This window comes from Temnothorax curvispinosus, unplaced genomic scaffold (assembly GCF_003070985.1).
Source record: "Temnothorax curvispinosus isolate PA1 unplaced genomic scaffold, ASM307098v1 QBEX01013717.1, whole genome shotgun sequence".
Lineage (NCBI taxonomy): Eukaryota > Metazoa > Arthropoda > Insecta > Hymenoptera > Formicidae > Temnothorax > Temnothorax curvispinosus.
This window is the reverse complement of record NW_020223497.1, coordinates 846,880-874,093: the sequence shown is the minus strand read 5'-3', so window position 1 is coordinate 874,093 and position 27,214 is coordinate 846,880. Positions and strand designations below refer to the sequence as shown.

Below are 27,214 nucleotides of genomic sequence, written 5' to 3'. Positions count from 1 at the left end.
TTATAGTTTGCTGTACCTATATCTAAAAGATAACTCTATGATATTTCGTATTCTATAGCTCTCACACGTTAAATACTTGCGATAAATCTTTGCGAAACAGATCAAGTTTTTCCAGTTCGTTAATAGACAATGAGAGCGTTTAAGTTTTGCATCGAAAATACTTTCGCGCTTTCCATAATGTACATTTCCGATAACGTGGACGGTAATCGCGGGATGCCGATCAGAAAAATCTCATGTTTCAATTTACTTCACTGGCGCAAGCGAAGCAATGCATAGAACGAGTTCTTCTTCGTGTAATTTCCCGCTTTATGAGGTATCCGATAAAAATCTCATCGTGTGATTCCGCGCAGCTCCCTCGTAAACTAGCTCCGCGCTATCGATTTCTCATTTGCCCTTTACACAGGTATTCTATAAAACTGTTTTTTTATTAGCTACGAAAAGTGCGCTGTCATAATCGAATTTTACAACTGGAGCTTCCTTACCTCGTCTTAAGTGCGACGTAACTTTGTCCTTTCGAGCTGATTAAAAAGAAGATATTCTGGAGATATTGCTTATTTATATTTTTAAAAATACCAAACATTATTATTATTCAATATAATATATTTGCATCATGTTAATAAAAGAAACATTTTATGATGACAATGCTTTCAGCTTAGCAACATTATATATAACATTATTACGTAATCGGTCGTCTAGCAATTAAAGTACACCGATATTTGCAAAAAGGTTATTACAATAAAAAAAAATGAGTTGAGTCTTTTTCGCTTCCTCATAGAGGAAACTTTGTTTTTTTTATTTATGGAAAAGAAATATCTTCACATCTTCAAACGTATCTTTACATAAATCATAAGTTGTAATCATATCACTTTTAAAATATAAGTATTACACTTAAATATCCAATTTATTGTATTTCATGAAAAATTTAGCGATACAGAACTAACATTCTTCTTCCACCAAACTCTTCAATTTCGGCCAACTCACGTCTATATGGTCATTGAGTGTTTTGCCCGTATCTTCGAGAAAGCCCTGGTGAACTCCTTTCCGCTCTCCGTTACAAGCGATCCCGAAAAATACGCCCGCGATTGATCGGCACGCTGGGCGGGAATTCCAATAAGAACAACGGCGTTATTTACACTGCTGCTGTAACAACAACAGAAGTCGCGATCAGCAACTTGGCCAGTATAAAAAGAAAGTTTATAAACAAGATTTATATCTTTCAGTTTAGAATTTATCTTAGAGCTTCAAACGGAATGACAAGATCATGTGTTTAATTTAACTCGTTCGAAACGAAGGATTTTTTTTTAATAGACGTAACATAATAGGGGTATTCAAATAAGTTAAAGTTTAACGGTTTGACAGGTTATGTCGGGTTAAAGTCGAGTAAAAAGTTAATTAATTAACTTTGGGCGCGCTACTCTTTAAGGTTATGCAAAATACATAAGTGACTCATTAACCTATCACATTAATTTTTGGTTTAAAAATTTAAAAATTACCTTTTTACCCGACTTTAACCCGACATAATCTGTCAAACCGTTAAACTTATTTGAATACCCCTAATGTATAAGAAGATTATTTAATAATTTATCGTGCACACATTTCACGTTACTTTATAAAAAATTTATACTCCATAACGGGAGCTACTTTACAAATGGTTAGGCGATATAATGCAAAGCATACGTTCCCTGCCTTCGGGCAAGTAAAATTTATCGAAGTGGGATAGTACGGAATGCGATAAACGGCTCGATTTCCTGCAAATCGATTCACTTATCGTACGGCTGACGTACCTGAACCAAGCGGCGCATACTGCAATGGGCATGCCTCAAAGGCCGCTTCTTCCCCAGTCGTTATTGCGGGGCGAAAGAGCGTTGCCGCGCGTGTCGCTGCCTGATTTATGTATCCGACACGACGAATCCAGTTTATGCAAATATTATTGCAGCTGAATTGGTTTGGCAGCAAGCCCGATCGCGCGTACCGCTGTGAATCTTCCAATGTCCGTTGGGGGAATGCCTTCGAACGTCGCTAACGTCTTTTTTCCCTCGGGAAGATCCATCCGGGATCCCGTATCCGAACCTGTGTGGCTGCTAGGTGTCTCGGAAAATAATTAGGCCGAACACACATTTGGCATACGTCCACCGAAACAGTTTTGCTAATTGTGAAAAATTAAATATGGATTTAAGGCATTTTCGCAATCGGGCAAATGGTCACCGACGATTTACGGAGTTTTTACTCGTTATATGTGAAAACAACGTCGAAGAATGTTTGCATACACTGCCAGTAACGTACGGGCAATCGTTAATTTCATGGATAAATATGTAGATAGAAAGATGAACGCGAAAAATTACTCTAATTGGATGCAAATATAGTTACCAGGTGTGTAGCCGTGAATTAACCGAGATATCTCGAAAGGATATAATTCGACGAGCTCATCTGAAAAAGTTTCAGGGCATAATCATTCGCAGCGATACAATTGCCGTCATGTAACTTGATCAAAAAGCGTTACCGCGAGCGACGTAGAAAAAAGAATAGTGAATAGCGCCCGGGACGTGGAAAATCACTTTGCCGAGAGAGATTATCGGTCGACAGTGTCGAGATAAAACGTTGAAGGTTCGCGGGATGTGGAGCAACCGCCCCGTTTTGTAAAAATTTGTGACGTTGTTCTCGATTCTTGGCGAATATTAAATTACAAAATTCCACCCGATATTTTCGACCATAGTCCGTTTTAAGAAAAAAATTTTTTTTTTAATTGTACGCATTGAAGAGAGAGAGAGAGAGAGAGAGAGAGAGAGAGAGAGAGAGAGAGAGCCATAATATTCGCACAGTATTTCTGAACGACATATAACATTTCGGAGCTCTAATTACGACTTTGAGCACGGGATATAGTTTTGACATTTCCTATTACGAAATATCAACTGAAACGAGCGATATTCATTGCATGAATACGTTTATATGCTAACATAGAAAATATTTAATCATGTTCTGAGGACACCGAAAAATAACGATCGCGATATAATATTAATTTAATTAATTCCTGGAACCCTTGATATATTTTACGAAATAATCTCACGGAATAGAATTTGGAAAGATATGTGGTCAACAGACCATGTATGCGAAGAAATTATGATCATCATGATGATACCGCAATGCTTTAAAACTTAATTTACTTTACCTATATATACGTAGCGATATCGTGGTCTTTTTCCAGGTCAGTAAAGCACTAATTCAAAATCTGGACTAAATAGCCCACATTTCATATTACATTTCTGCAGTTGCAGTTACGTGCTAGTTTAGAATTTAACTTCTAATCTCTTTGAATACCGAAACGAGCGTAATGAGACAAGAAGAATATCGTCGGTTTCGCTTTGAGAGTTAGGTAACATATATGGTAACAATCCATAAACATATCATTATAGGCAGCATATGCACAAGATGTCGAGTGAAAGAATACTAATGGTTATAAGATTCGAAGTCTGTTTCATTTTGTTCGAACGCGCCGCATTTTTTTCAATTTCCTAGTCAGCGATCGATAATTCATGCACGATCGATTGACGGGTTCTGGGATAGCCCTCTGAAAAAGTGGGGCACGCGACCGTCGGAGTTACGCGACAGTATGAAATCTAAAATCGATATTTGGCGCCCCCCCGCGCTCGCGAATGACAATCTTCGTGTCGATCTCGCGTAAGCACCACTTCGCCGTGGCAAACACAAAGAGTATACTCCCCGATACTGACGAAGCGCGGAGTTTGCATGATTTCCGCGACCGCGGGTTCCTTCCGTCGCGAATAATTTCAGCTTTGTTCCAATGCATACGGAATATTACCATTGTTAAGCGTGAAAATGAATGCCGTGTACAAATAATGTCTCGAATATCTTATTGGTAGCGGCAGAAGATATACAATACAGAGATGAAATGAAAATTTATAAACCGACATAATTTTTTGTCTTTCAGAAAGATTCTATGCCAGAAAGGTATAAAAATACAATGAATGTATTCTATAATGTAAATATAAATTATATAAGCATTATATAGAATACAATGAATGTATTATTCTATAATGCTTAAATTTTTATTTTATATAATATCCAGAGATATAAATATTATGAAAATAATAACTTATAAAATTAAGTTTTTTAATTCAAAGATAATGAATGATTTATATTCCCGCTTCTTTTTCGTTACAGAAAATGTCAGCAATGTTTACACTAACCGTGTTCATACTCATCATTTTTTTATAAATAAACGAATAAATGAAAGATACATACATCATGCTCCGTGCGCGTGCATCCTTGATGCTAAACAAATCCCCGCGTTTTCACGCGAACGCATCGAAACGGAATTGGCATGTTATACCTGGGCGATATGTAGGTCAACGGCTGTATAATTTGCGGTGCAGGTTGCATGATTAAGTGAATAGTAGATGTGCACTAGCCTCGAGGAGAGAGAAAGCGAGCACGGAGTCGGTCCAACGAAAAGGGACAGCTGGGCGATATATACATTACCTTGACTGCTTTAAAAACATGACCGACTTGTAGCATTTTACGGTGATCGATTTATTTATACCGGGGACCGGCGGCGTTCCGCCGGCCATCCGGGGAGATTAATCCCGCGCAATCTACGAATCTATGCGGATTTATATTGGCGACAACGGCAATACGGGAGACGGGAGTAGAGAGATCGTCGACGTGCGGCGTAACGCGCATCGGCTCTATCGCGGATTACGCGACGTGGTTGGTGCATATATGCGGGGTCGCGTCGGTGGTCGCGGGGTGCACGACACGGAGCGCGGACACACACAGGGCAAACTGACGGCGTGCAAACTTACGATATGAAAGGGTTGAAGAGAGAGGGCGGAGAATGAGAAGGATGACAGCGGCCAGTAGTTATGCACGGCGATCCAGGTCAAAGTTGTTCTCATCATGCCTGTAAACCGCAAAGCTGATCGGCTAATGCGACTCCGTCTCCTTTCGTCACCCCTTTTTTTTTATGTCGCGAATGACCCGCTTAAAAATCCGACTGGGAATCGTTTCTTCACTCGCGCTTGAATTTTTTATTGACCCTGATTTGAAACAGGAAGATATGAATCGTTGGGTGGGACAGTGATATAAGGCGTTTTTTTTCCTTTTGCCGTTAAAGAAAATGAGTTTGCGAAAGTGCCATTGCCATAAACGTTATTTAAAATTAAACTGAAGAGAGAGTTCAAGTGACTCTTGAATTAAACATCACTCGACTTTTAACGGGCTATGTAAGATCGTCATAACGCAATTCAACTTTTTTCTTATAATATATCTTTCTGTAATATCTCTTTAATAATTCCATAAAGTGTGAGATAGACGATGTGAAGTTTTATTTTACGTTGTGAATTAATTATACGCAATAAAATTATATACGTTAAAATAATTATATCAAATTTAATTAATATTTTAATAACGATTCACATGTCAATCCAAGGAAATGGCACTTTGCCGCAATATAGATAAAAAAAAATCAAAGAGAAAATGATGTGTGCTTATATCATACAATGAAGCTATTCTGTAATTTTTTTGTTTTCTAGACGAGACTATTTTCATGTAATAGATATATATTTACAAATTTAATGAAAAATATAAATTGAAAAATATAAATCTGTTGTGTTGCGTTGTGAATTAATTATATGCAATAAAGTTATATATGTTGTAAAATAATTAAATCCAATCTAATTAATATTTACCAAACAATTCACGTAACAGTCCAAATGGCACATAGCCTTAATATAGATAAAAAAATCAAAGGGGAATAAAATCATGTGTGCTCTCATCATATAATAAAGCTGTTCTGTAATTCTTTGTTTTTTTGAACAAGATTATTTTTATATATAATTAATAAATTTAATGTATAGAGTATATAAAAATCTATTATTTTGCGTTGTAAATTAATTATACGCAATAAAGTTACATACGTTTGTAAGAATTATACCCAATCTAATTAATATATTTTACTAAATAATTCACATATCAATCTAAGGTAATGGCATATAGCCCTAATATAGATTAAAAAAGTCAAAGAAGAAAAAAACGATGTGTATTTTCATATCATATAAGTAATGAAACTGTTCTATAATTTTTTGTTTTCTGGGCGGAACTATTTTCATACATATATAATGTATAAACTTATAATGTATAGTATATAAATCTGCCGGTCTGATCCAAATTACAGCGCGCGTATATTGAGGTAGCGGCTTCCGGTACTTTCGAACTATCGATTACTGAAAAGTATACGTACCGAGTAGCCGAGCCGCAATACGCCGCGAAGTTCGGAATATAATGAACTTGGCGAACTTTCGATATTCCGTAGCCTCGAAAGGTCGCAGCTACTTATAGCTGTCGAACAGCTGCCTTCGAGAACCCATCGAATTCTCGAATATTTGGCGAAGAGACCTCACCGTCTTGCGCCGCAGAAGGGTCAGTAAATCCAAATAACTATATTAACGAGATTTGCGTGTCGCCGTGTAGTATCGTCATGCCGGTCGGTCCGACCTTCTGCGTGGAGGGAGAGAGAGAGAGAGAGAGAGAGAGAGAGAGAGAGAGAGAGACGTTCGTCTTCGTCCTTAACTTGCGAGCCTGCCCCTCGACTCGTGACAAAAAAAAGATCGGTGGGGGTCGTGGTCTTCGTGGGAGGTGAAACTAGGTCGCTCCTTTTTCCACGTTCTTTTCAAGCCCCGCCGATGAATCGTTTCTTCGAGCTACCTGTTCCCGCGAAGAGCATTCCCCAGCTTCTTTTCCGTCTGAAGTTCCTGTGTATCGAAGATCCTGTGAGGTTTTCATCCCTTCGTCCCCTATATAGCGAGCGCGAGATCCACTTCTCGGATTATGATTTTCCTCTCTTTCTCTCTCTCTCTCTCTCTCTCTCTCTCTCTCTCTCTCTCTCTCTCTCTCTCTCTCTCTCTCTCTCTCGATATCATTTTTCTCTGATGTTAAGAGATCTCTCGCACGAACGTAGCTTATTAATCGTGCGCCTTAGATTTAAGCCAGAGTATTGATGATACAAATCTCTTTCACGTTCTAAGTATACGAGAAAAACATTTCGCAATCAGTCGACATCGTCAGGTAGAAAATTATTTTTGCGTGTTTATGTAAACCTAAGGGATATGAGAATTTTACCATAATTTATCAGAAGTAAAATATCATGTTATTAATGAATAGAATCTCTGACAGAAACGCATACTCATACGCATACACATATACATTGTGGCAATCTCGTGTACACTTAACAAACGCCAATTTGCATAAAGATCGTTACGCTGGATGGCGAAGTTAAGAGTGTTCATTCAAGTCTTCACCGCGCCCAGAAACTCAATGGGCTGGTGGTACGTACACCGGGGTGTGTGCCACACCCTTGCAAATAGGCAATCGTTCGTCGAGAATGACGTAGTTCTCCGCGATTAGGTGGGATCAGGAACGGAAAAGGGTCGCGTGATTGGTGTCGATCGACGGATGGATGGAAGAAAAGGGCGGCATACGCGATCAATGGCATGGGACGGAATAAAAACAGCCCGATTATGGGAGAGATCGACCGGGGTGCCGTCACTACGCCACTAACATCCGGGATTTAAACTGGCGACGTGTATGCAATTTCAAGTGCGGTCGCTATTAACGGGGACGTGAATGGAGGGCGGAGCGTTTCGCAGTCGGGGGCGATCGAAGAATTCCATTTTTAAGCGAGCCACCACGCCAAATTTGCGTGTTACGATATAATTAAGGGATAACATTGCAGATTTTATAGCGATCTCCATCATTAATCAGGGTGGAACAGCAAGAAATGTGTATAAAGGTAAAATTTCTAATTTCGTGATTGGCCCTAAAAGCACCGAGTTTAGAGAACTTTCCTGTAGTATTAATATCGATCGTAAGAAGACGGGAAGACAGTCGGTAAAAGTTATTCGAGAAGTAACAGTCGGTGGAAAAAAAAACGTAAATACTCGTTTTATACTTTACAGAACTCCGGAGGATTCGTCCCGAGAATGGAGAACACTGCTGGGATCTACAATAACGCTTCCGCAAAACCAACAGTCTTTCTCCGGAAAAATTTGTGTGATACGTGCAGATTTACTGCTCGTAACATACATGATACCGGCCATGAAGACTGGCAAGAAACACGGGAAAAGATAAAAGAGGATGCGTATGTGGCTGTCATGAATAGAGATTAGTATTTTAATAGCCGTAAACAGGGCAGTACATTAAATATAAAATGAAATGTTGAAAATATTGAAACGCAAGTCTCTACAATATCAGCATGTCTAAACCAAACACGAAATGAAATTGAAATTGCATTGACTATATATAACAATCCTTTTAACATTTGACATTTGAATAACATTTGAAAATATTTTTAAGCTGCTTATGTTCTTTCAATTAGTTCTTCCAACTCTTTTCTGAAATTAATAACTTAGAAAAACTTTCACGGCGCGGAATTATACTCAAATATTGAAGTGTTACACGTATTTTCCATTTTATATAACGTCGCTTAAAAGCTTGATAAATATTTCCGAGCAACATTATTCATCCGGGGCTTTTTGACGGTTGAAGGCCTGCGGCTTACCCTTTACCCTTCCCTTTTACGAGAGAAACTTTTTACATCATTCTGGAACGGCTTTTTCTTATCGTATTACTCGAGATTCTCGATTCAACCATTTTTATTGTTCTGTACATTAGGTACTCAGGAGAGCCTCGAGGAACAAAATTAAAAATTATTTACTTTGGAAACTTGCAATCAGATACACAATTATTCTGGAATAATGAATCACTCTTTAAGAAAGAGGAACTTCGTTTTTACGTAGATTCGCAATCTGTATGCAATGAAAGAATAATTTGAAATCAAGACAAAATGAAATTCGAGCGAAAGGTCAGTTTAGGTATGTGCACCCTGGGGCTTCGTGCTGCCAAAGAATCCTCAAGACGTTTTACTCCTTTTCCCGGGAAAGTTTCCACAGTAGTTACGAACCTGCTGCGCGCGTCAGAAAATTTCCTAGTGGTTATGACGTAAAGAAGATGAAAGACGTGTGGAATGTCGGGCAAGAAACAGTTGCTCCTCAAAAACGGGGATAGCTTTTATAAAACCTCATATATATCACTTTTATTATTCTAGATGTAACATGTTTTGCTGCTTTTACAAAATCAGGACTTGTACATCGTACGTATACATATATATATATATAACATTCTCGTTGCGGCGAGTAGCAACCCGTCAACGGAATTTTTCGAAGCTTCTCTGTGGAAACGCGATTGACTATGCGGCGGTTTATACGCGGCGACGAACTATATCACATAACTGTACTCAATTTCGATACGAAAATAAGTCCAGGAGAGCGCTTCTTTAAGCACGATGTCTAGCAATTCGGCGACCAGTTTGAGATTTAACATAAAAGGACTGCAACCAACAGACCCTAAAATTTTGCAAAAATTCTTTTTTTTTATAATCTATTTTTACTAGAAAAAAATACAAAATATTTTTAATATCTTTTTCTATATATTTATGAATGGACGTTTACATAAATAACACAGCCTATAAGAATGTAGCAATTACGGTCTTTCCTCTATCGTCTTTAAATCTTGAATAAGATATGACTCGATATATCATTTAGAAAATAATATAACTTTTCTCGCGACAACCGAGAGATATATCATCATAAAATTAAACTAAGGTAGAAAAAAAAATGAAAATAAAAAGCTTGATGGATTGACAAGATCTGTCGATGAAAACGTACGTTTCTGATGTAATCGAAGAGCAGGTGTCCCGGCAAGAAGATTTTTCGATGGCGCGAAATATGTCGATGACACCTGTCCAATCCGCTATCTGCGGGCGAGATTTTCTGGAAAGTTTCAGCGAGAGAGGAAATGATATCTCGTCGAATGTGCGGATGATCGATGCGAGGCGGGTCACCAGAAGCATACATCGCTGGTTATTGAGCCATCTAACCGCGTTGTACGGCTATCGCCCGGGCAAACACAACGACACACGCGCCGGCAGGAAACAATATCGCGCTCTGGGAACATTAATACCGAATATTACGTTTCGTTCGATTGCAAACGGGCGTAACGAATTTTTATGAGCAGCTTTACAAATCATTTCAATGATTTAATTGAGCGTGCGCGACAGCGTTAATTTGCGAATTAACATGCGAGGAATTTTATGTCAGTCCGCGATATTCACTCTTTTTGCATTGCACTTAATTTGTCATATCTTGATCTCTCTATACTTTTATGAGACATTTTATGATTTTTTTTTTCAAGACAGAGGACTATTTTGAACATACGCGTGAATAGATAAAGAAACAATCCAATTATTGATTGTCATTAATTAATAATTTGCTGCTGCAGAAAAGGAAGATATTATAGTACTCTTAATTTCGAGATAATTACTCTCGCGGCCGAGTTTAATTTATTTAAGCCATTATCAGCAGATGCGATTAGCTAACAATTTCACAAATTAAGTATTTCGATCGTTCTACGTGGAAATTCCAAGTAGAGGAGAGGCAACGGTTTGAATATTGAAAACTCGCAACAAGACAGGGTGATCCGCGAGGCTTAATGATAAAGCAGGAGAGCCTTATCGTTTCCGAGATTGTTCATTCGTCGGAATTGCCTCTGACTTCTATAATCTAGGTTAGCCTACAATTAAGGTCAGACCGACGAGGAGAGATCCGCGACGAGAAAGGACGGCTAGAACAGATTGCATTCGCGCGAAGGACGCCATGCATTCAACCCCGATGGGGCGATTTGTACCCCGAGTCGATTTCGAAACTCGGACGCGCAACTTGCCAGACATCTGTTATTAATATGCATGTGTTTCATTAAGGATAAGTAATTGCTTCTCATTACCAGCACGGGAGTTTAGATGGTAAACCAGAAGAGACAGACGAATTTGCCTCACGATTCGGATCAATTATCTCGTATAAATTTCGTATAAATTTTACCGCACCTCCTTCTTCTTAAGTCATAAAACTTTTTAATTAAGGGAATAAAAGTTCTTGCTTTGATCCTCTTATTCATTTATTATGCACGTATTAGGCGTGATTCCGGAAGGTATTGCGCGCGCGTTCCTTTTCGCCACGTGATATAACCGCCAAGTGGGACCGATCGGATTGCTACCGCGTACATACGTGAACACACACCTTACAAACGTTTTCGGTAGAAATATCGATTTTCAAATATGATTCCCCGTACATTATAGCCTACGCATATGTATAATAATAAAGTATCTCACAATACCGACTTATACTATGATTAGTAGAAACGAACCCTCTGCGATTTAGACCAGCTAAATGCCAACATCGGGCGGCTATTTAACGTCCTTAATTAAGTCACGAGCGATACCATGCCTCATCATCATTTATCCTGCGAGCTCCCATTCAATGAATTCGAGCCCTTTGATTAGCCTAAAGCTCGTCTAGTTTACATTTGCGCACACTTATTCGTATGTATGCGACACGAGCGCGTGTGTTGTGTACGTGTGTCGTGTACGTGTGTATGTGAATACGTGTGTGTGTGTGTGTGTGTGTGTTAATGATTCGTGTTAATTCAAAACGCTACTAATTACAAGTATAATAATTTATTAGCTCTGTAAGTTTTTCCCTATCACGTGGCATCCCGTCTCGGATCACGGGAGATCCGTTGACCGTGCCAAACCGAACGATCCCATTGATCGTCGACGATTGCCTCGATCACGCGATATAACAGCATTGGCATTGGCTCGCCCCTCTTAATTTTCGTGCGGTGTCAAGACGCGCAAGCATCGCGTGTCGTGTACGAGGAAATTAGTAGTTCTTTGTGATACACCCTCACCAGCGACCTTGACGACCATCCGGGTCGCTCGCGAAGTCAACGTACAAAATCCTTAACGAAGTTTCGGCTCGTTTATTTCTTTAGACATATCTAGGACAACGGTCATTAATTCCTATGAGATGTTTTCCTTTACTCGCTCCTCTCTTTATTTTTCCCCGGTCGTCTTTTTATTTATTATTAGTATTTTTTTTTTGGTTCATTAAGCTTGTGACCTTATTAATGCGGCTTTTTTTCTCGTGGCTTGTGGTCAGAGCTCTCTCCCGGCATCAATATGCAAGTTGTCTCCAAAAAGTGCCAATCAAACGTTAACCGATAAACGTGCTCTTGCAATCTTGCGTAGATAAGTCGGCTTGACGAAAGGCAAAATACAGTATACAGGTTTGTGTCCGAGTAAATTTTCGTTTATCAGATAAGGCTGACGGCATTTTTCCGAGACAACCGGTATAACATAGGAAAATCGCCATAGTGCTCGATTCCGCTTAACGTGTACATTTGTCCTTATCGACGAAATCGCGGCTCGATTTGATTACGGGTCTTTGATTAGCCGTGCCGGTGTGTACTTTTGATTAAAGTTTTGCAAGTCTGGCAGTGCCCATATAATTAATTAAACGCATCATCTCGGAGGCACGCGCCGAAATCATCAAACGCTCGATCCTCCCAAACGTTCTACCAATTTCCGATCGGACATCAATTAATTGAGTATAGACGCGTGCCCCCAACGTCACTCTTTACCGAGTAACTAGAATCTATCTATATTTTAAGCTAGTTTTCTTCTATAGAGTGCGCGTGTTGAGAGAAAAACGACAAATAATGACAGCCGTGCGTCTCTGTTTCAGATTTTATATCCGTTACTCATATATCGTCTCATTATCTACGAGTGGCTTTTGAAACACAAATTGTTTCATTTTCGAGTGATCGAGTGAGCGGAATTATATAATTTTGGAAGAACGAAGAATTTCGCTTGAAATAAATGTAACCACCGAATATATGGAACATAACGTAATGTAAAATAACATCGTTAAAACTGTTTTGTAATTAGAAGTTAAACTGATATAAATAACAATATATCTCCATACATAATGTTAATGTTAGTATTGATATAGTGCAGGTAATATGTAATTTTATTAGTACAAAATGTAGGTCGCTATCCATTTAGTTGCGTACATCCCGCTTGTACTAATCACATCGTGATTAGCGTAATATATCCGTACGTATAACATCCGTACATCCGTATAACAAAAATACACGCAATTCCACGGTAGAAAGATTCAATCGAAATCCGCGCGAGTAATCGAGATACCGAGTACCAGTCGGAGATTATCACGTGCATACGTTTTGCAGCGTACGGCTCTTTTTTTAAATTTTTATCGCCCGTACCGTATCATGACTTGTTTATACTGTTTCACGGTTGTATCGCGTTTAAAAACAAAAAGTACACGCGGGTACAACGGTGAGCGAGATACATTTGCATTAATGTATCGCCGCGTCAACGAATGCAACAGATGGCACAGATTAAAAAACGAGTTATCGATTGCTGTTCTCTTTTTCCTCTCTGTCACGCGCGGGCCGTCCGTTCGCCGCGACGATTATTTTCGTGTCTCCGCGTATCGCTTTCCGCAACGTGGCCCTTGAGGGCCCATCTTCGCGTGCCATTATGCCGCCCTCGCGCTATCCCAAACGTCGAATCAATGCCAAGTGGAAGTGGAACGGCTTTGCAACGAAATGCGAATGCACTTCGCGATGTGTGCACGCGGCCGTGTATAACGCGTTCCGCCGCTGTCGTTAATTGATTTTTCTCTCTCTCTCTCTCTCTCCCTCACGCGACACAAACATCCGATTGCCCCAGATTCTCGTTCAAGATACGTGATTCGTGAAAACGAGCCATCTGAAGCGCTCGCTGTGCGCTGACGGTGTCTGTGATCCCGTGTGGAAAATTGTTAAGGCAACTTTAATAAACTTCGGGGCCTTTAAGGGCTTAAACGTGGGTTCCCTAATAAGGATTTCCACATTATTGCCAGGCTAGGTCCCAGTAGGGCGATATCAATTTTGAGTAGCTCAATTAATGTGTAGCCTGAATAAGGAAACTTAATAAGGGCCTTGATGGGACTTGATCAAGGTAGCGATTATTAAAATAGAGATTTATTTATTTTAAAACTTAGTCGGGATTTCGATAGAAAAGAAACATCAGGGCGTAAATAAATTAAAAACTCTTCAAGGTTATTTCGATCAACGTAAAACAATTTTAATTCTTCATACATTAACAAAATTTTTTAAAACATTTAAAAATATAACATTATTATTTTATTACTCTTTTTAAACTGAATTTGTTTCTTAAGATGATTTTTGAAAAATTATATATTTGCGCTGGTTATGACATATGTAGACTATATATAACACTTACATTAAATTAAGAAGTAGTCTACCACGTAAGACAGTTGGCTCACGATCCAGAGGTCCCGAGTTCGAATCCCACCAAGGTAAGTGTTTTTTTCAAATACGAGAAAATATTTATAATTATAAACTGCATCTTAAGAGACAAATTTAGTTAAAAAATAGTAATAAAATTTCGAAATAAATAATTTTTTTGTCGGGTGAATATTCGTTTTAAAGTATTATTATAATTCCTGTGGCATTAAGAGGACTGCAATCTTAAGTCTAGTGTCTCATGGTTAGAGGATATTCCTCTAGATTTTAAAATATCTTCTTGAGACCGTATTTCAGAGGAAAATCCTCTAAAATCAAGCGGGAGCCACTAAACGACAGAATATTTTTTTTGGGGTGTTCATAAGGCAATTATCAAGGCCCTGATTATTTAGCCTCTAAGGGCCCTCAGTGAAAAAGCGTGACCGGCCTTAAAGGGTTCTTATTGGGCTTCCACATTAGGGCCCAAACAAAGTTAGGGAAAATTAACAGGGGCCTTATCAAAGCCCTAACGCAATTTCCACACGGGATCAGATACCTTCGGAAGGGTCGCGACTGTGAAATAACGCGTTGTCGAAGCGCGCGGATGCGTCAGGGCGAAGCGATATGAATTGAAGCGCAGTGCTGTCGCTTCGCGATTGATAAATAATTAAAGGTGCCTTTTTACGTTAACGCTCGACGCTCATTTTTTAGCAAGTAAAAATCTTCAGAAATAATATCTTTTATATATATATATATATATATATATATATATATATATATCCATAAAATATTATTACTTGAAGATATTACTTGAAAATAATTAATATTTTACGTATTTTGAAGTCTATGTTTGATTGTACTGGGACGATTAATGACGATTCAGCGACGACGCTGAATATTAAACAAATTCAACTTCATTTCTTTGACGCTAGCGTCAAAGCGAAACCACCACGTTCACCTTGTTGACGCTCATTTTCAGCGTCTCATGAATTGGCACCTTAAGGGTGATTAATAATTAAGCTGCCGCGCGGGATAAGCCATGAAAAATAAAAAGTAAAAATATAATTTACTCGTTTCTGCGCGTAATTAGTTTCATCTACGCATTTTGTTCTTTTCTAAATTGTAAGAAAAATACTGCAATTAAAAAGTGCTTGGATATTATATTTTAGCGAACACAACACGAACGTTAACGGAGTTTTTTTTAATTGAAATTTTTTTTGCTCTGCTAATTCGTTTAATGGCTTGATCAGCAGCAAAAGGCAGAAGAAGAAAACGAGTTGGCCCTTGCGATCCTTGAAAGTCTCAAACAATAGAATGTTCGTATATAGCTTCTTTCTATATCTCTAAATCCGTGTACAATAAAGCGTAGAAGATTCATATCAATCGCGTGGAATATTTTGCAGCGGTTAGATTGGAGCTTCGCCGATGTAGATTTTCTAATTATAATTTTCATGCGAATTCAGTGATGAAATCTTTTTCGATTGCACGGTTTCTTTAAAATGACACTAATTTATTGTTCAGACGTGAGTTTAACGAATAACTATTTTCAAATGTTTTAACGAAGGCTTAATTTCCGATCGAAAATTTTGTTACGTTGATCGCTGCGGTATTTATACTCTATCTAGTGTGCGACAACGTAATGCAGCGTTCGATCTTCCGGTTCCGCATAATTTCACCGTGCACGCCGCATGCCTGTCGACAACTTGTGTCATAAATTTTGCATTCCGCCGATAATTAAGCACAGACACTGCATGACTCAGCCAGAAATCTGAAATTAGAGTCTGACAACTGATATTGCAGCGTGACACGCGTCATAAGGAAGTTAATAATATTTCTAGTTCAACACAAACTTTTCTTTAAAAATTAGCAAGCTGTATAAAAATAAAAATAAATAATATTGCATTGTTATGCCGCTTTTACAAGGCAACGCGATTTTTATAGAAATTTGTATCACGAATTGAAAGTATGGTATTATAGTGGAAAGCCATCCAATCGGAGAACACGGAACATACGCAAATTATTTTTTTACTTAAGAGATCATATCACACCTGGGCTACGTATTCGTGCAAATTCCATGCGAACTCGTAAGCGCAAATCGCGTTGCATGCCGCGGCGAATTTCAGTGGCTCCAAAAACCGCTTGCCTCGTAAGCAGAAAGAAGCACGCGAGCGTATACCCACGAAACTTCGCGTATAAATATCAGTGGAGGTAGAAAAAAAGGAATGAAAGCCACAGTGCGGCACGAGCGCTCGATTATCATTTCGAAATATATTCGAGACGCTTTCGCTTATCGCAACGCGAATAATTCTGTTATCTGCGCTTAAATTGCCCGCAATTTGTGCTTAGGTGTTCAACGGAGAGCAGTATCCAAAAAAGAAAGTGGAATCACTGCACATGAATCGTAAGCATCATTGGATCGATCGGATCGTAATTGAAAGTCAATCATCTGTAAATGCTCATAAATTGTTGAATAAATTGATATTGTCAGCGTTAAACTGAAAAGATTTAAAGATAATAAATTAATAATAAAAAAAAAACAATTATGTCGTTGTGCGAGTAAAATTGCGAAATAAATCGTTTTCCCAGGAGTCATGAGGATGCAGGGTAATATTAATCGCGCGTATAGGACGTTCCAAAATAATTAAATTTGATAATGGAAATTTCATCCGTTCTCTACGGACACTTGATAATTTATTAACAAGCGAAACCGGCGCGCGTTGCGCTTGATTTCGCTTGTTAAAATTTGCCAATAAAATTCGGCCGAACAAATAATTTACTCGTCGAAAAGCAGAAACGAATTCGACGCGGTAATAAATGTCGCAGATCTTGCTTCAAGTTGGACGTTGATATGGATATTTCAGCGAGATGAATGCGTTTTCCGCGAAGGCGTACAATGTAATACTTAACTCGGGTGCGAGATGCATCTGCTACCCCCTTCGTACATTAATCACCGTCGACCCAAGCGCGCGCGCGGCGCGCTCTTGCCTCCATTAGATGACTCCACGTACAAATGAACTGCCTCCGAGTGTGCAGTAGACGCTACTAGCTACCCGAGAAATTGATATTGTTTATCGAGAGCCAATTCGGCCGCGGGAAACGGAAGGCATATGTATAAAGCCCAATATTCGCGCGGAAGTCGCACGGACGCTTACGTTTTTTTTTTTTTTTTTTTTTTTTTTTTTTTTCGGAGAGAGGCGGGCAATAAATACGAGAACGCAATTTGCATCGAAATCTGACAATGGCCGCAGCAAATTCGTCGCTGTTAATATTCCACAGACCGCGTAGCCATAATATCTAACTACGCGCGCGTGTCCTTCGTGAATTGTCGCTCTCGCCGCCACTTGTTTCATTAACGGTGTCTCGCGCATGAATTTACATACAAATTAAGAGCACGGGACCTCGGAAAGTTTCCGATCTCTCTCGTGAAAAATGCAGTTGTCGTGCAGTTTCTTTGCGCGAGTGTCAGCGAGACGCTTCTTCTGACGCGACTCAAGATCAAAGTTCACGTGCGATAGAGAAATATCGAACCGCTGCATAACGCGTTATCGATCCTGTCCGCAGGTTCTCAACGTTCAATCTATCGAATTCGGTTTCCAAAGCGCAAAGAAAAACGCATTGTCGCATCCTAGTGAAAACGATAACGAGTACCCGGCTTATTCGCAAAGTACCACTCGACTCGGGCGAAATCTAACACAACTCCGAATTTGGTCAAGAAATCCAACCCAATTACACAAGGTACCGATAAATCAGGAAACAGTCCCACGGTCATTCGAGCGATTCGATCTTTCAAGCGTATGATTACGGAGATTTCGATCTGAATCGTGACCGATTGCCCGTTGGCCATATAGATTTGCAATCTTCTCCCGCGTTTCGTCCGTATTCCTAACTTTTCGATTTTTTTCATCTGTTTTTGACCAATAAGGGTACAACACGACGCGGGATCTACGACAGCCAGTAGAGGGCAACCGCCCACGCGAATCTTAAGGTTTTGTAGTGGGAGCCGCTCGATTGGCTCAAACGTTCGATTCCGGTACATCTGCGGTTTGGGCCCCGTTCTCGCAACTCGGAGCCGTAGGGACCTGTCCTGCGCACTCTCCCCCGCGTTTCCCGAACACGAAGGGCGCGGCTCGGTACACTCACGCGCCCGATGTCCGAGTTTTTTACAGTTCCAGCACTTCATCATGGAGTCGCTGGTCCCGGTTCCGGCCGCGGCCTGAGGAGCGGACGTGGCCGACGGCCTCTCCCGCAGCAACCGTACACTGAAAAAAAAATAGAGCGCGGTTCCCGACAAGAACAATGGCAAACACTTAAAGAGATCTCCGTCGTTGATAGGGATTATCGCGCGGGCTTCCTGAATTCGCATTAAAGAGGCTTCCGCATCACTACCGCGCGTACCCGAAAAATGCAGGTCCCATTTGCGCATCAAATTATAGGCCTCGGACCCACCCATCGAACTCCGTTCTGCCGCCGGCGGCTCGTATCTCGCGGGCGGGGGTGGCGCTAGATTATACGCGGTCGCCCCCCCTTTCACCGCACGCTGCTCCGTGAGCCCCGGTGGCAAGGACCAGGCCCCCAGCGCGGGATTAGGGCTTACCCTCAGAAGCAGGTCCCCTTGTTCCGTCGGTGTCCCGTCGGCGACCGGCGCCTCGACGGGATTTTCCGTGTCCCTTGGGGGTGAGGGTGGGGGGTTTTCGCCTTTTAATTTTGCCTCTTCGAAACGTACGATCTTCCCCTGTAATTACAATCGCGTCGGGTCGAGCTCAAGGAATCTAGGTATCTTGCAAAACGCGGTTCAGCACGGTAACGGTGATTTCGCGACACTCTATTTTCCTGATAATATTCGGCGAGAACGCCGATACACACTAACGCGCTCGAATATCGCATATGCCAGTCCCAAAAGAAAGAAAACAACACCGAAAACCGAGTTGGATCGAAGAACCGTACGCGAAACTCAAGGACTCTCAAAGTCTCCTCACGTTGGCCTGATGGGCCGAAATCAACAACATTCCAATCGCGATAAACACTCGGGAATCCGCCAAAAGAAATGCAAACACGAGCTCTCGAACAATACCGGCAGGCGAACCAAAACAAAGCCAACTCAAGAATTCAAGTCCACCGAAATTCAATACGTCGCGCACTTCATGTGGCACCGAAATTTCCGAAATTCCACACGCGAACGATTCAAAATTTTATTTCGCCGTGATCGGGGCCAATACATGCACACCCAGAAAATAACACGCAAGACCCTGGCACGATTTCCACCCGACTCTATCTTAATGCGAGCGCAAGGTAACGCACGCTCTGACCTCGCTGTCCACAGGTAATCGGCGCTCAGGTAACCGTGCGTCGTCGTCCCTTCGGTAGTCCGGGCAGCTCGGGATCCGGGAGATGCTTCCCGTTCCTTAGCCGGCACGACAGTGTCGGAAACACGGTCGTGATTACAGGTCCGGAACTCATCCGTTTTTTTGGTGGTGGGGTTGACTCGCATAATGACATTTTCATAGGTTTGACATGTGATTGCGCGCGTCGCTGCGTTGCAAGGATTTTTTATCACGCATACGCGTTATCCACTAATCCGTTTCACCGTAAAGGCTCCCGCACAATGAAAAATATAAGAAACAAGGAACAGATATTAGCGATTAAAAATAAGAAATCAGGAATAATATTAATTGCTAATATCTGTCCCTTGTTCCTTATATTTTGCATTGCGGAGGCCTTAACCAAAATACAATATTTTTATAATAAATGTAAGACAGAAAATATAGTATATGCAAAAAGCAGCGAGTTTTGTAAATACGTTGGCTCAATCAACGTTTTAAATGAGTTCAAATGTGGATAAAATAATAATAAAATTATAATTAATTTTTATTTACAAATTGGTAATTAGTAAACATAAATTTTTTATTATTAAAATAATTAATAGTTTGTCGAAATAAATTACTAGAAATTATTAGAAAATTAATAATTAGTGGAAAATAATTACTAATGAATTTAGTCTCAGGTAAATTATTAATTATTAAAAAATTATTTAATTTAAAAATTATCTGGTTCAACATAAATAACTTAATTACTGAAAAATGGAAATTTTTTTGCCGATCCCTGGATATATTATTAGTTTCTTTTAATGTGACAGAATATTTTTTGGTAAATGTTTACAATTAGGGCCTGACCTCCGATGACCTTGACCGGCCCGAAAGCAGGGGGGGTGTGCGTGAACCTCGGTTCGCGTAAAAAGTGTATGCGTGAACTATTTCGGGACTACCGCACCTCCCCCGAAAGCAGGGGGGGGTGTGCGTGAACCTCGGTTCGCGTGGAAAATGTATGCGTGAACTATTTCGGGACTACCGCACCTCCTCCGAAAGCAGGGGGGGGGTGTGCGTGAACCTCGGTTCGCGTGAAAAGTGTATGCGTGAACTATTTCGGGACTACCGCACCTCCCCCGAAAGCAGGGGGAGGTGTGCGTAAACCTCGGTTTGCGTGAAAAGTGTATGCGTGAACTATTTCGACATATATATTAGTCATTTATGCCTTCCAATGCTTAAAATAACTGCTATATTTTCCAAACTTTTTTTGTTAATAACTTTTTAACGAATAGCGACCCCCGACTAAAACCTTCTGAAGGTCACTCAGGAGGGTGACCTTGACAACATATGTCAAGGTCAAGGTCACCGGAGGTCAGGCCCTAATTGTAAACATTTACCTATTTTTTTTATAACTGAGCTTACCTCGGCTAGGACATTGCACGAAGTAATAGAAATCAATAGAATTAAATAAAATATAAAAATTCAAATGGAGAATATAGAAGTAAACAGAAATAAAGAGAAGATAGTTTCGTTCATGCGACATTATTTATTAATTATATTCTGTGATTTTATTAAAACGTAAAAGTACTCGGTTTTTAGTATGCCCCATGTTTTCCTGACTAATCGTGACCGCGATACCGAAATTCGGAAGGGCTCGCACGTGATCCTCGGCTAATTTTGCGAACGTAGACTTTTCCAACCACGCGCGGAACCAATTGGGACGCATTCACCTCGCCATACTACGTGGCAGGAAACTTTCAATAAACGTGTGAGCGTGCGGCTGGTTGTACAATCAGTATACGTTACGTTTACTGATATTATACGACGTATTCGGCATTTCCGCAATTTCGTATATGTAACAGGAGCGTAATTTTATTTGCGGCAACGCATGAATTCTTATTTACCGAAAATATTTGAGGAGCATTAATACGCTTTATCGTTTCGCGAATTTCGTTGATGTTTGCACTTAATCCCCGAGCAGACTGGCAAATATTGATTGCTGAATTCAAATTCTGTATGTAGCACGCCGAGAGAATTCAAAGCGCGCGGTGTCATCAAACGAAACTAATTAATGCGCACGTAGGCCAATAGTGATATTGTTTACGGTACAAAGATGAGAAATTATAGAGTATTATATTTTAAAGGGACACGGTTTTCTTCTTCCCTTTTTAAATTAACTGGGCAGTTGATTATCCGTATCGTAGATTAGCCGCACTGTTCGAGTTTCCACTTGTTAACGAAGTATAGAGCGTATCTTGTACTCTCTTGTCGTATTCAATATATAAAAAGAAAGAAAATATCCGAGAGAGACTCGTATATACTCCTCTCTACTGCATAAGAAGGCATCTTTCACGATCTGGTCACGCAAAAGAATATTTCCAGAACATTATATCAATAGTTACAAAAATTCATTCAACACGTGATTCCGTTAATATAGGTATATAACAACGTAGATTTTTGTGTTTATTCTCGTCCTGTACACGATAACCAATTTGTACGTACCTTTCTTTCGATCGCGCGCAATACGCCCCACTCGCACGATGTTTCTCGTCTCGTTGCGCGCTTTTTATAATCTCATCAATCACACCGCTCAATTACCAGCTCGTGCAGTTGACGACAATTACCAGCTGTGAACCGCCAATTTGTACCAATTAACCACGCAGTAACCATTGTGGTAACATCGCAGTAACCGATGTAGCGACCGCCGCAGGGGCTCCTCTACTCTTTACAGTCGGCGGGCGAGTCCTCGAGAGGATCGAAGGATCATTTCCTTGTTCCTGCGTCTGTGTGTTCGTGTGTGTTCCTGTGTGTACCTGCGTGTTTACGTATGCGTGTAAACGCGAATGTTCCGTTTGTACACGTGTGGTGGTGGTGGTGGTGCCGAGTGGGGACGGTCGGAATGAAATGCTGCCGGAAAACATGCGGAATTCAAGGAGCGATTCAAGGACGGTCGAGGGCGGGAAGAGTGAACGAGGCCTAGAAGTCGGATTGCGACGTGGCCAGGGCACTCTCGGCCGTCTCCTCGCGTCGTCATAAGGGCCTCGTCACCTCGCCACACTCGCAATGCGTCGGGTGTCCACGACGGTCCACGCGGTTGCTGATTGAGTGGTCGCTGTAACAGAAAGACCGAGTAAAATGATTAACACGACGAAAAAGAGTCGGAACAGATTTAAAGTCATTAAGATCACGAGAAGCCTCTTACATCGTCTTTGCAAATATAAAAATGAAGATTGAAAGAGTCCTCGTTTAGATTATAATAGTATAATGGTTATATAATGATTAATAATGCAATATATATTGAATTTATTTGATCATATTAATTAAAATTAGTATTAGTAATTAGCTGTGCGCAAGTGATCAAGAAGAGAGAGAGGTGAAGAAGTAAAGAAGTGAATAAAGTTTCTCCGACAGGCAAGCATTGATCAAGACATAAGTATAGATATAATGTAAGTTATATGGGTATATTAGATATCGTTTCTCTTATAGAGAATCTTTCTGTTTTACTCTCTTAATAAAACAGAAGGTATCGGAGGAAATTTTCTCATTAAATTATGGAGAAAGTCGTGTAGCTGTTTTTTTTTCGAACAAGAAGCAGCGAGTTTAATAAGCTCTATTAAAACAGTTTAATGTCCGCAAGTTGATGAAATTGCAAAATCCATTTAAGTTATATTGAATTTACGGTATATGCCAAGTGCATCTCGATGTTAACCCTTTAGGATGGAAAACTTCTATTGCGTCAGGTACGGCTTCCTTATTAAGGCACTTCGTTAAATCAGTTGAGATGAGATTCTTAGAAATGCAATTTGTTGTAATGTGTAACGTCGGCGCTTCCTATTTTCTGCTTACCGTAATAAATTTACGTAGCGAAATACCTCTCATCTCTCTAGAAGCGAGGAGAATGGTAAAGAAGCTGTTTCTCTCTTTCTTTTATATTTTAACAATATTTTTTCTTCAGTATATATATTTATGTGTTTTTTTTCTTTTGAATAATAAATGCATTAATTTAGAGCGCGAAGATTAATGAAAGACTTTTAATTTGAAGTTCTGCTCTCAACAGTGTTTTCTACCTTCTCGCTTTAATAATGTAGTTTCAAAAATCTACGAAAGGGACGCGCAACGTAATGAAACGATTGAAGACAATAAAATACACGGCGTGGAATCCTCGATTGCGCAACGACGAGCTCGCTGTTATAACGAGTGAATAATCGAGTCGTTCCGCCTCGCCGTTTATACTGTGTATATACGCGGAACGATGGAATGATTTCGCAATGTGAAAGATTCTTTCATTTGTTAAAGGAAAAATGCATTTCAGTGACTTCAGATATATGCATTTTAGATGCAGTTAACTCGATTCTCTCTCTCTCTCTCTCTCTCTCTCTCTCTCTCTCTCTCTCTTTCGTGCGCGAGCGCGCCATCAGCATACGCCATGACCCACGAGTGTGACCTTTTCAGAATGTCAATCAATGTTACAAGCCGTTGCGTAACAGCTGAAGAGACGACGGATACGCGCCCTTAGCCACGCGCGCGCGACTCCCGTGGGACGCAAAGTTATAATTACGAGCGTCCGCGATATGTCCGTGGGACATAAATTTTAGGGCCGCGCTTCGGCTGACATGCACGATTGAAGTTCGAAATTTGAGCCGCTGTCGAGATGAAGGCTATGATAATTGGAATGAATAAAATTGCCATCATTTTTAAGTCTTACGCCGAAAATTTGTAAACCGCTGCCGTTTGCAGTCCCTTTACGTCTGCGTGGGTTTTGCGATTATGCGATTAAATACAACTCATATGAATGCGTATATGAATCAGATGTGACGTCAACGAAGCGATATATGCCGACAATATTCGCGCGCGACGGCTTGCGAATGTTATGCAACAATTATGACATTCGACATTTGTTCTGTTAGAAGTACAATATGTTGATTGCCACGTGACATTTTTTAATCTTGCAATGATGATTAAAAAGAACTTTGCCATTATTATTTTTGTTTTAGAAATAGAAAACAGAATAGATTAACAAATATAATGAAACGCTAAATTACTATACTTATCTATATGAAATTCCTAGATAGAATTACTTTTTAGTATTATTGCAAAATATTCTCGTTGAGTATTCCATTCTTTCTTTACTTGAATATGCTATCATGAAACGTAATAACTCTTTTATGATGACCGTATATATCACTGGCACGTACCTAGCCAAAATGATTAAAATGCTACAACGAAGGGCTGAAGAATGAAAGCGCTCGCTGCGATGTATTGTGATGCCTTATCCTTTTACGACTTCATTGAATTTTTGCCACAATGTGGCTCGCTACATGAGAATTGTTACATTTTGATTCGCTTTGAGGTTTTCTCTTTTTGGTATATTCTATTACTGCCTCTAGTCTACGGAAACCACTTCAACCCGAATTCCGCGGATTGCCTCTTCTGATTATGTAACGTAAAGAATAGAGGATAGCCAAATCTTGGTTACAAAAGGCTCCATTGTTGAATTGAGGACCGCCGACGTTCGCTCGTGCGCTAACACTCAGGTTGAAGCTTATGAATATTGCATATTCATGCGGGCTTTCCTCGCACAATAGAATGACACCGTCATCATAAAAAATACCGGACACCTTACAATTAGAATTAAGTTGATGGCTTAGGGGATAAAGCGTTTCTCAATTAGTTTAAAGAGAGTCCTCGACGTTGCCTTAAAAGATTATTTAAACATAAATAATTATAATTGATAAACATAAATAATTTATTACAAAGATGTTTAAATGTAAGTAAAATTAATTAAATAGAAACGTTGTAAATAAATTAATCAAACAAGACCGACTTTTCCTTAATAAAAAATTACTCGAATATCTCTCATTTTTTAAATAATTTCTTAATCTTTGATATTATAAATTTAATAATATTTATAAATTTAATAATATTAAATTTATAATATCAAAGATTAAGAAATTATAAAAAGAATGAGAGATATCCGATTAATTTTTTATTAAGGAAAAGTCGGTTTGAATTTTTTTATAGAAATACGTTGTTATAATCGAATCAGTTTGACTTAAAATATCTCGCGGAGTAAAAATAGCAATGATAAAAAGCAATAAAGCACAGAAAAAGCGTAAAATAATTCTTGCGAAAGATTAAAACTATCCACGGCAATATAGACCTGACGTAAAGGGTTTATAAGAGAAATAACGAAGATTAGCACGTCGAGTTGGCGGAAGAGCTGACCGGGATGACAGGGATGGTAGGAGGCGGGATAGCAAATCGCCGTGTGTGTGATGAGGGAAAAAAAAATTCTAAATGCGATATCACCATGACCTACATCGTCGTTACTGAAAAAGAGCGGTGAATACTGAGTATATATTATTGTCAGGCGCAGTAGTTGTAGACCGATGGTATCGGACAACGTCGCTCACGCAGTGGTTACTACTCAATAATGGCCCGACAACGCTTAAGTTTAGATTGCGTGCCGATCGCGATCCGGCGAGTAGTGAGCAGGAATTTTTTTAATTATTTACTATTCCGTCACTTTTTCACGTCCAAACTGTTCACGTCACTTGTCGATTCACGTAACGATATCGTTCGCTTGGCGCAGCTCTCCCCATTAGTTTTACTTCGCGGTGTATTATAGTAACAATAATTCAAGCTTGGAGCGCGTAAATAAATGAAGAAAAATAGACGGAAATAAAAGAAAAATAGAAAAGCGAAAGAAAACAAAATCAATAAGTAAGACCGAAAACTGAGTACAAATACGATTGTAACGATTTATTTGACGGTGTCATAAATGGAAAAGTAAGCGGATTTCAGAGACTTTTGAATTAAACATTAAAACGGGGAAAATAAGAAAGCCGGATAGACGTGATATCCAACTGCGATAGTCTAAATCGTTCTATGACGTGATGTCATATCAGTAGGAAATCGATAGTGAGTGAAGTACTTGTTACATTTACGAGCGTGCAACAACGGGACTTCGATAAGATCGTCATAAAGTTCATCGCAGGCTTTAGCGCCTTATTAATTCAAACTTTCATTGTAACCAATAAAGTTACAAGTCCCCTGTGAGATCAGAAGTGATTTCTACCGTCATGCTTAAACGTTACGCGTTCAAAGTTTAAAGCAGTACAAATTGAGCGAGACAATTCGATAAACTGGTTATGAATTAATTTCTTGTTCTATTTTTCTCATGTTCCATTCAATTTCTTTTCGATATTTTACGAAGGTTATAATTTCCAAATGAAAATAATCGAGAGACAGAGTGGTAACAATATAAAATAAATCGATAATAATTATTTGAATATGTATAATTGTTTTACATAAAATATATATCGTATCGTCAGTCGTATAATAACATTTTTGCTTCAAAATTTATTTAAATTTCACCTTTTCTCTTACAACTCTTCAAGTTTCTTAATATAAAATATATTTGAAATTAAATCTCGCGTTCTCAAATTCGTTCTTCCCCAGAACAAAGCTATTCACATTTCAAAATTTTTTTCGCTTTTATTGGACAGTCGCGATAATTGATGTAAAACGAACTTTCAAATACATAGAAGCGTAGATATAAGCGTCGTCCACTTTTCACTTTGGCGTTAAAATTTCTTCGGAAGGTAATGCCGCTTGGCCCGCAGGGCTGCATTTTAGATGCAGTTAACTCGATTCTCTCTCTCTCTCTCTCTCTCTCTCTCTCTCTCTCTCTC

General features: G+C 39.6%; 1 protein-coding gene across 7 annotated transcripts in view; it reads right to left on the bottom strand.

The window, feature by feature from the left end:
* Positions 1 to 699: 699 nt before the first annotated feature.
* Positions 700 to 27,214, bottom strand: part of LOC112463840 (protein tipE) — a 51,731-nt gene continuing 25,216 nt past the window's right edge. Inside the window, exons 3-5 of one of the 7 annotated variants that reach the window (XM_025030457.1) lie at positions 22,023 to 22,632; positions 18,812 to 18,949; positions 17,371 to 18,476 (exon numbers count right to left, since the gene is read on the bottom strand). In XM_025030457.1, coding sequence (XP_024886225.1) covers positions 22,551 to 22,632 — 82 coding nt within the window. In that variant the 3' untranslated portion in view covers positions 17,371 to 18,476; positions 18,812 to 18,949; positions 22,023 to 22,550. Of the gene's footprint in view, positions 1,141 to 17,370; positions 18,950 to 19,515; positions 19,887 to 22,022; positions 22,633 to 27,214 lie in introns of those variants that run through there. The other 6 variants (XM_025030458.1, XM_025030454.1, XM_025030459.1 and 3 more) reach the window with 6 other exon arrangements.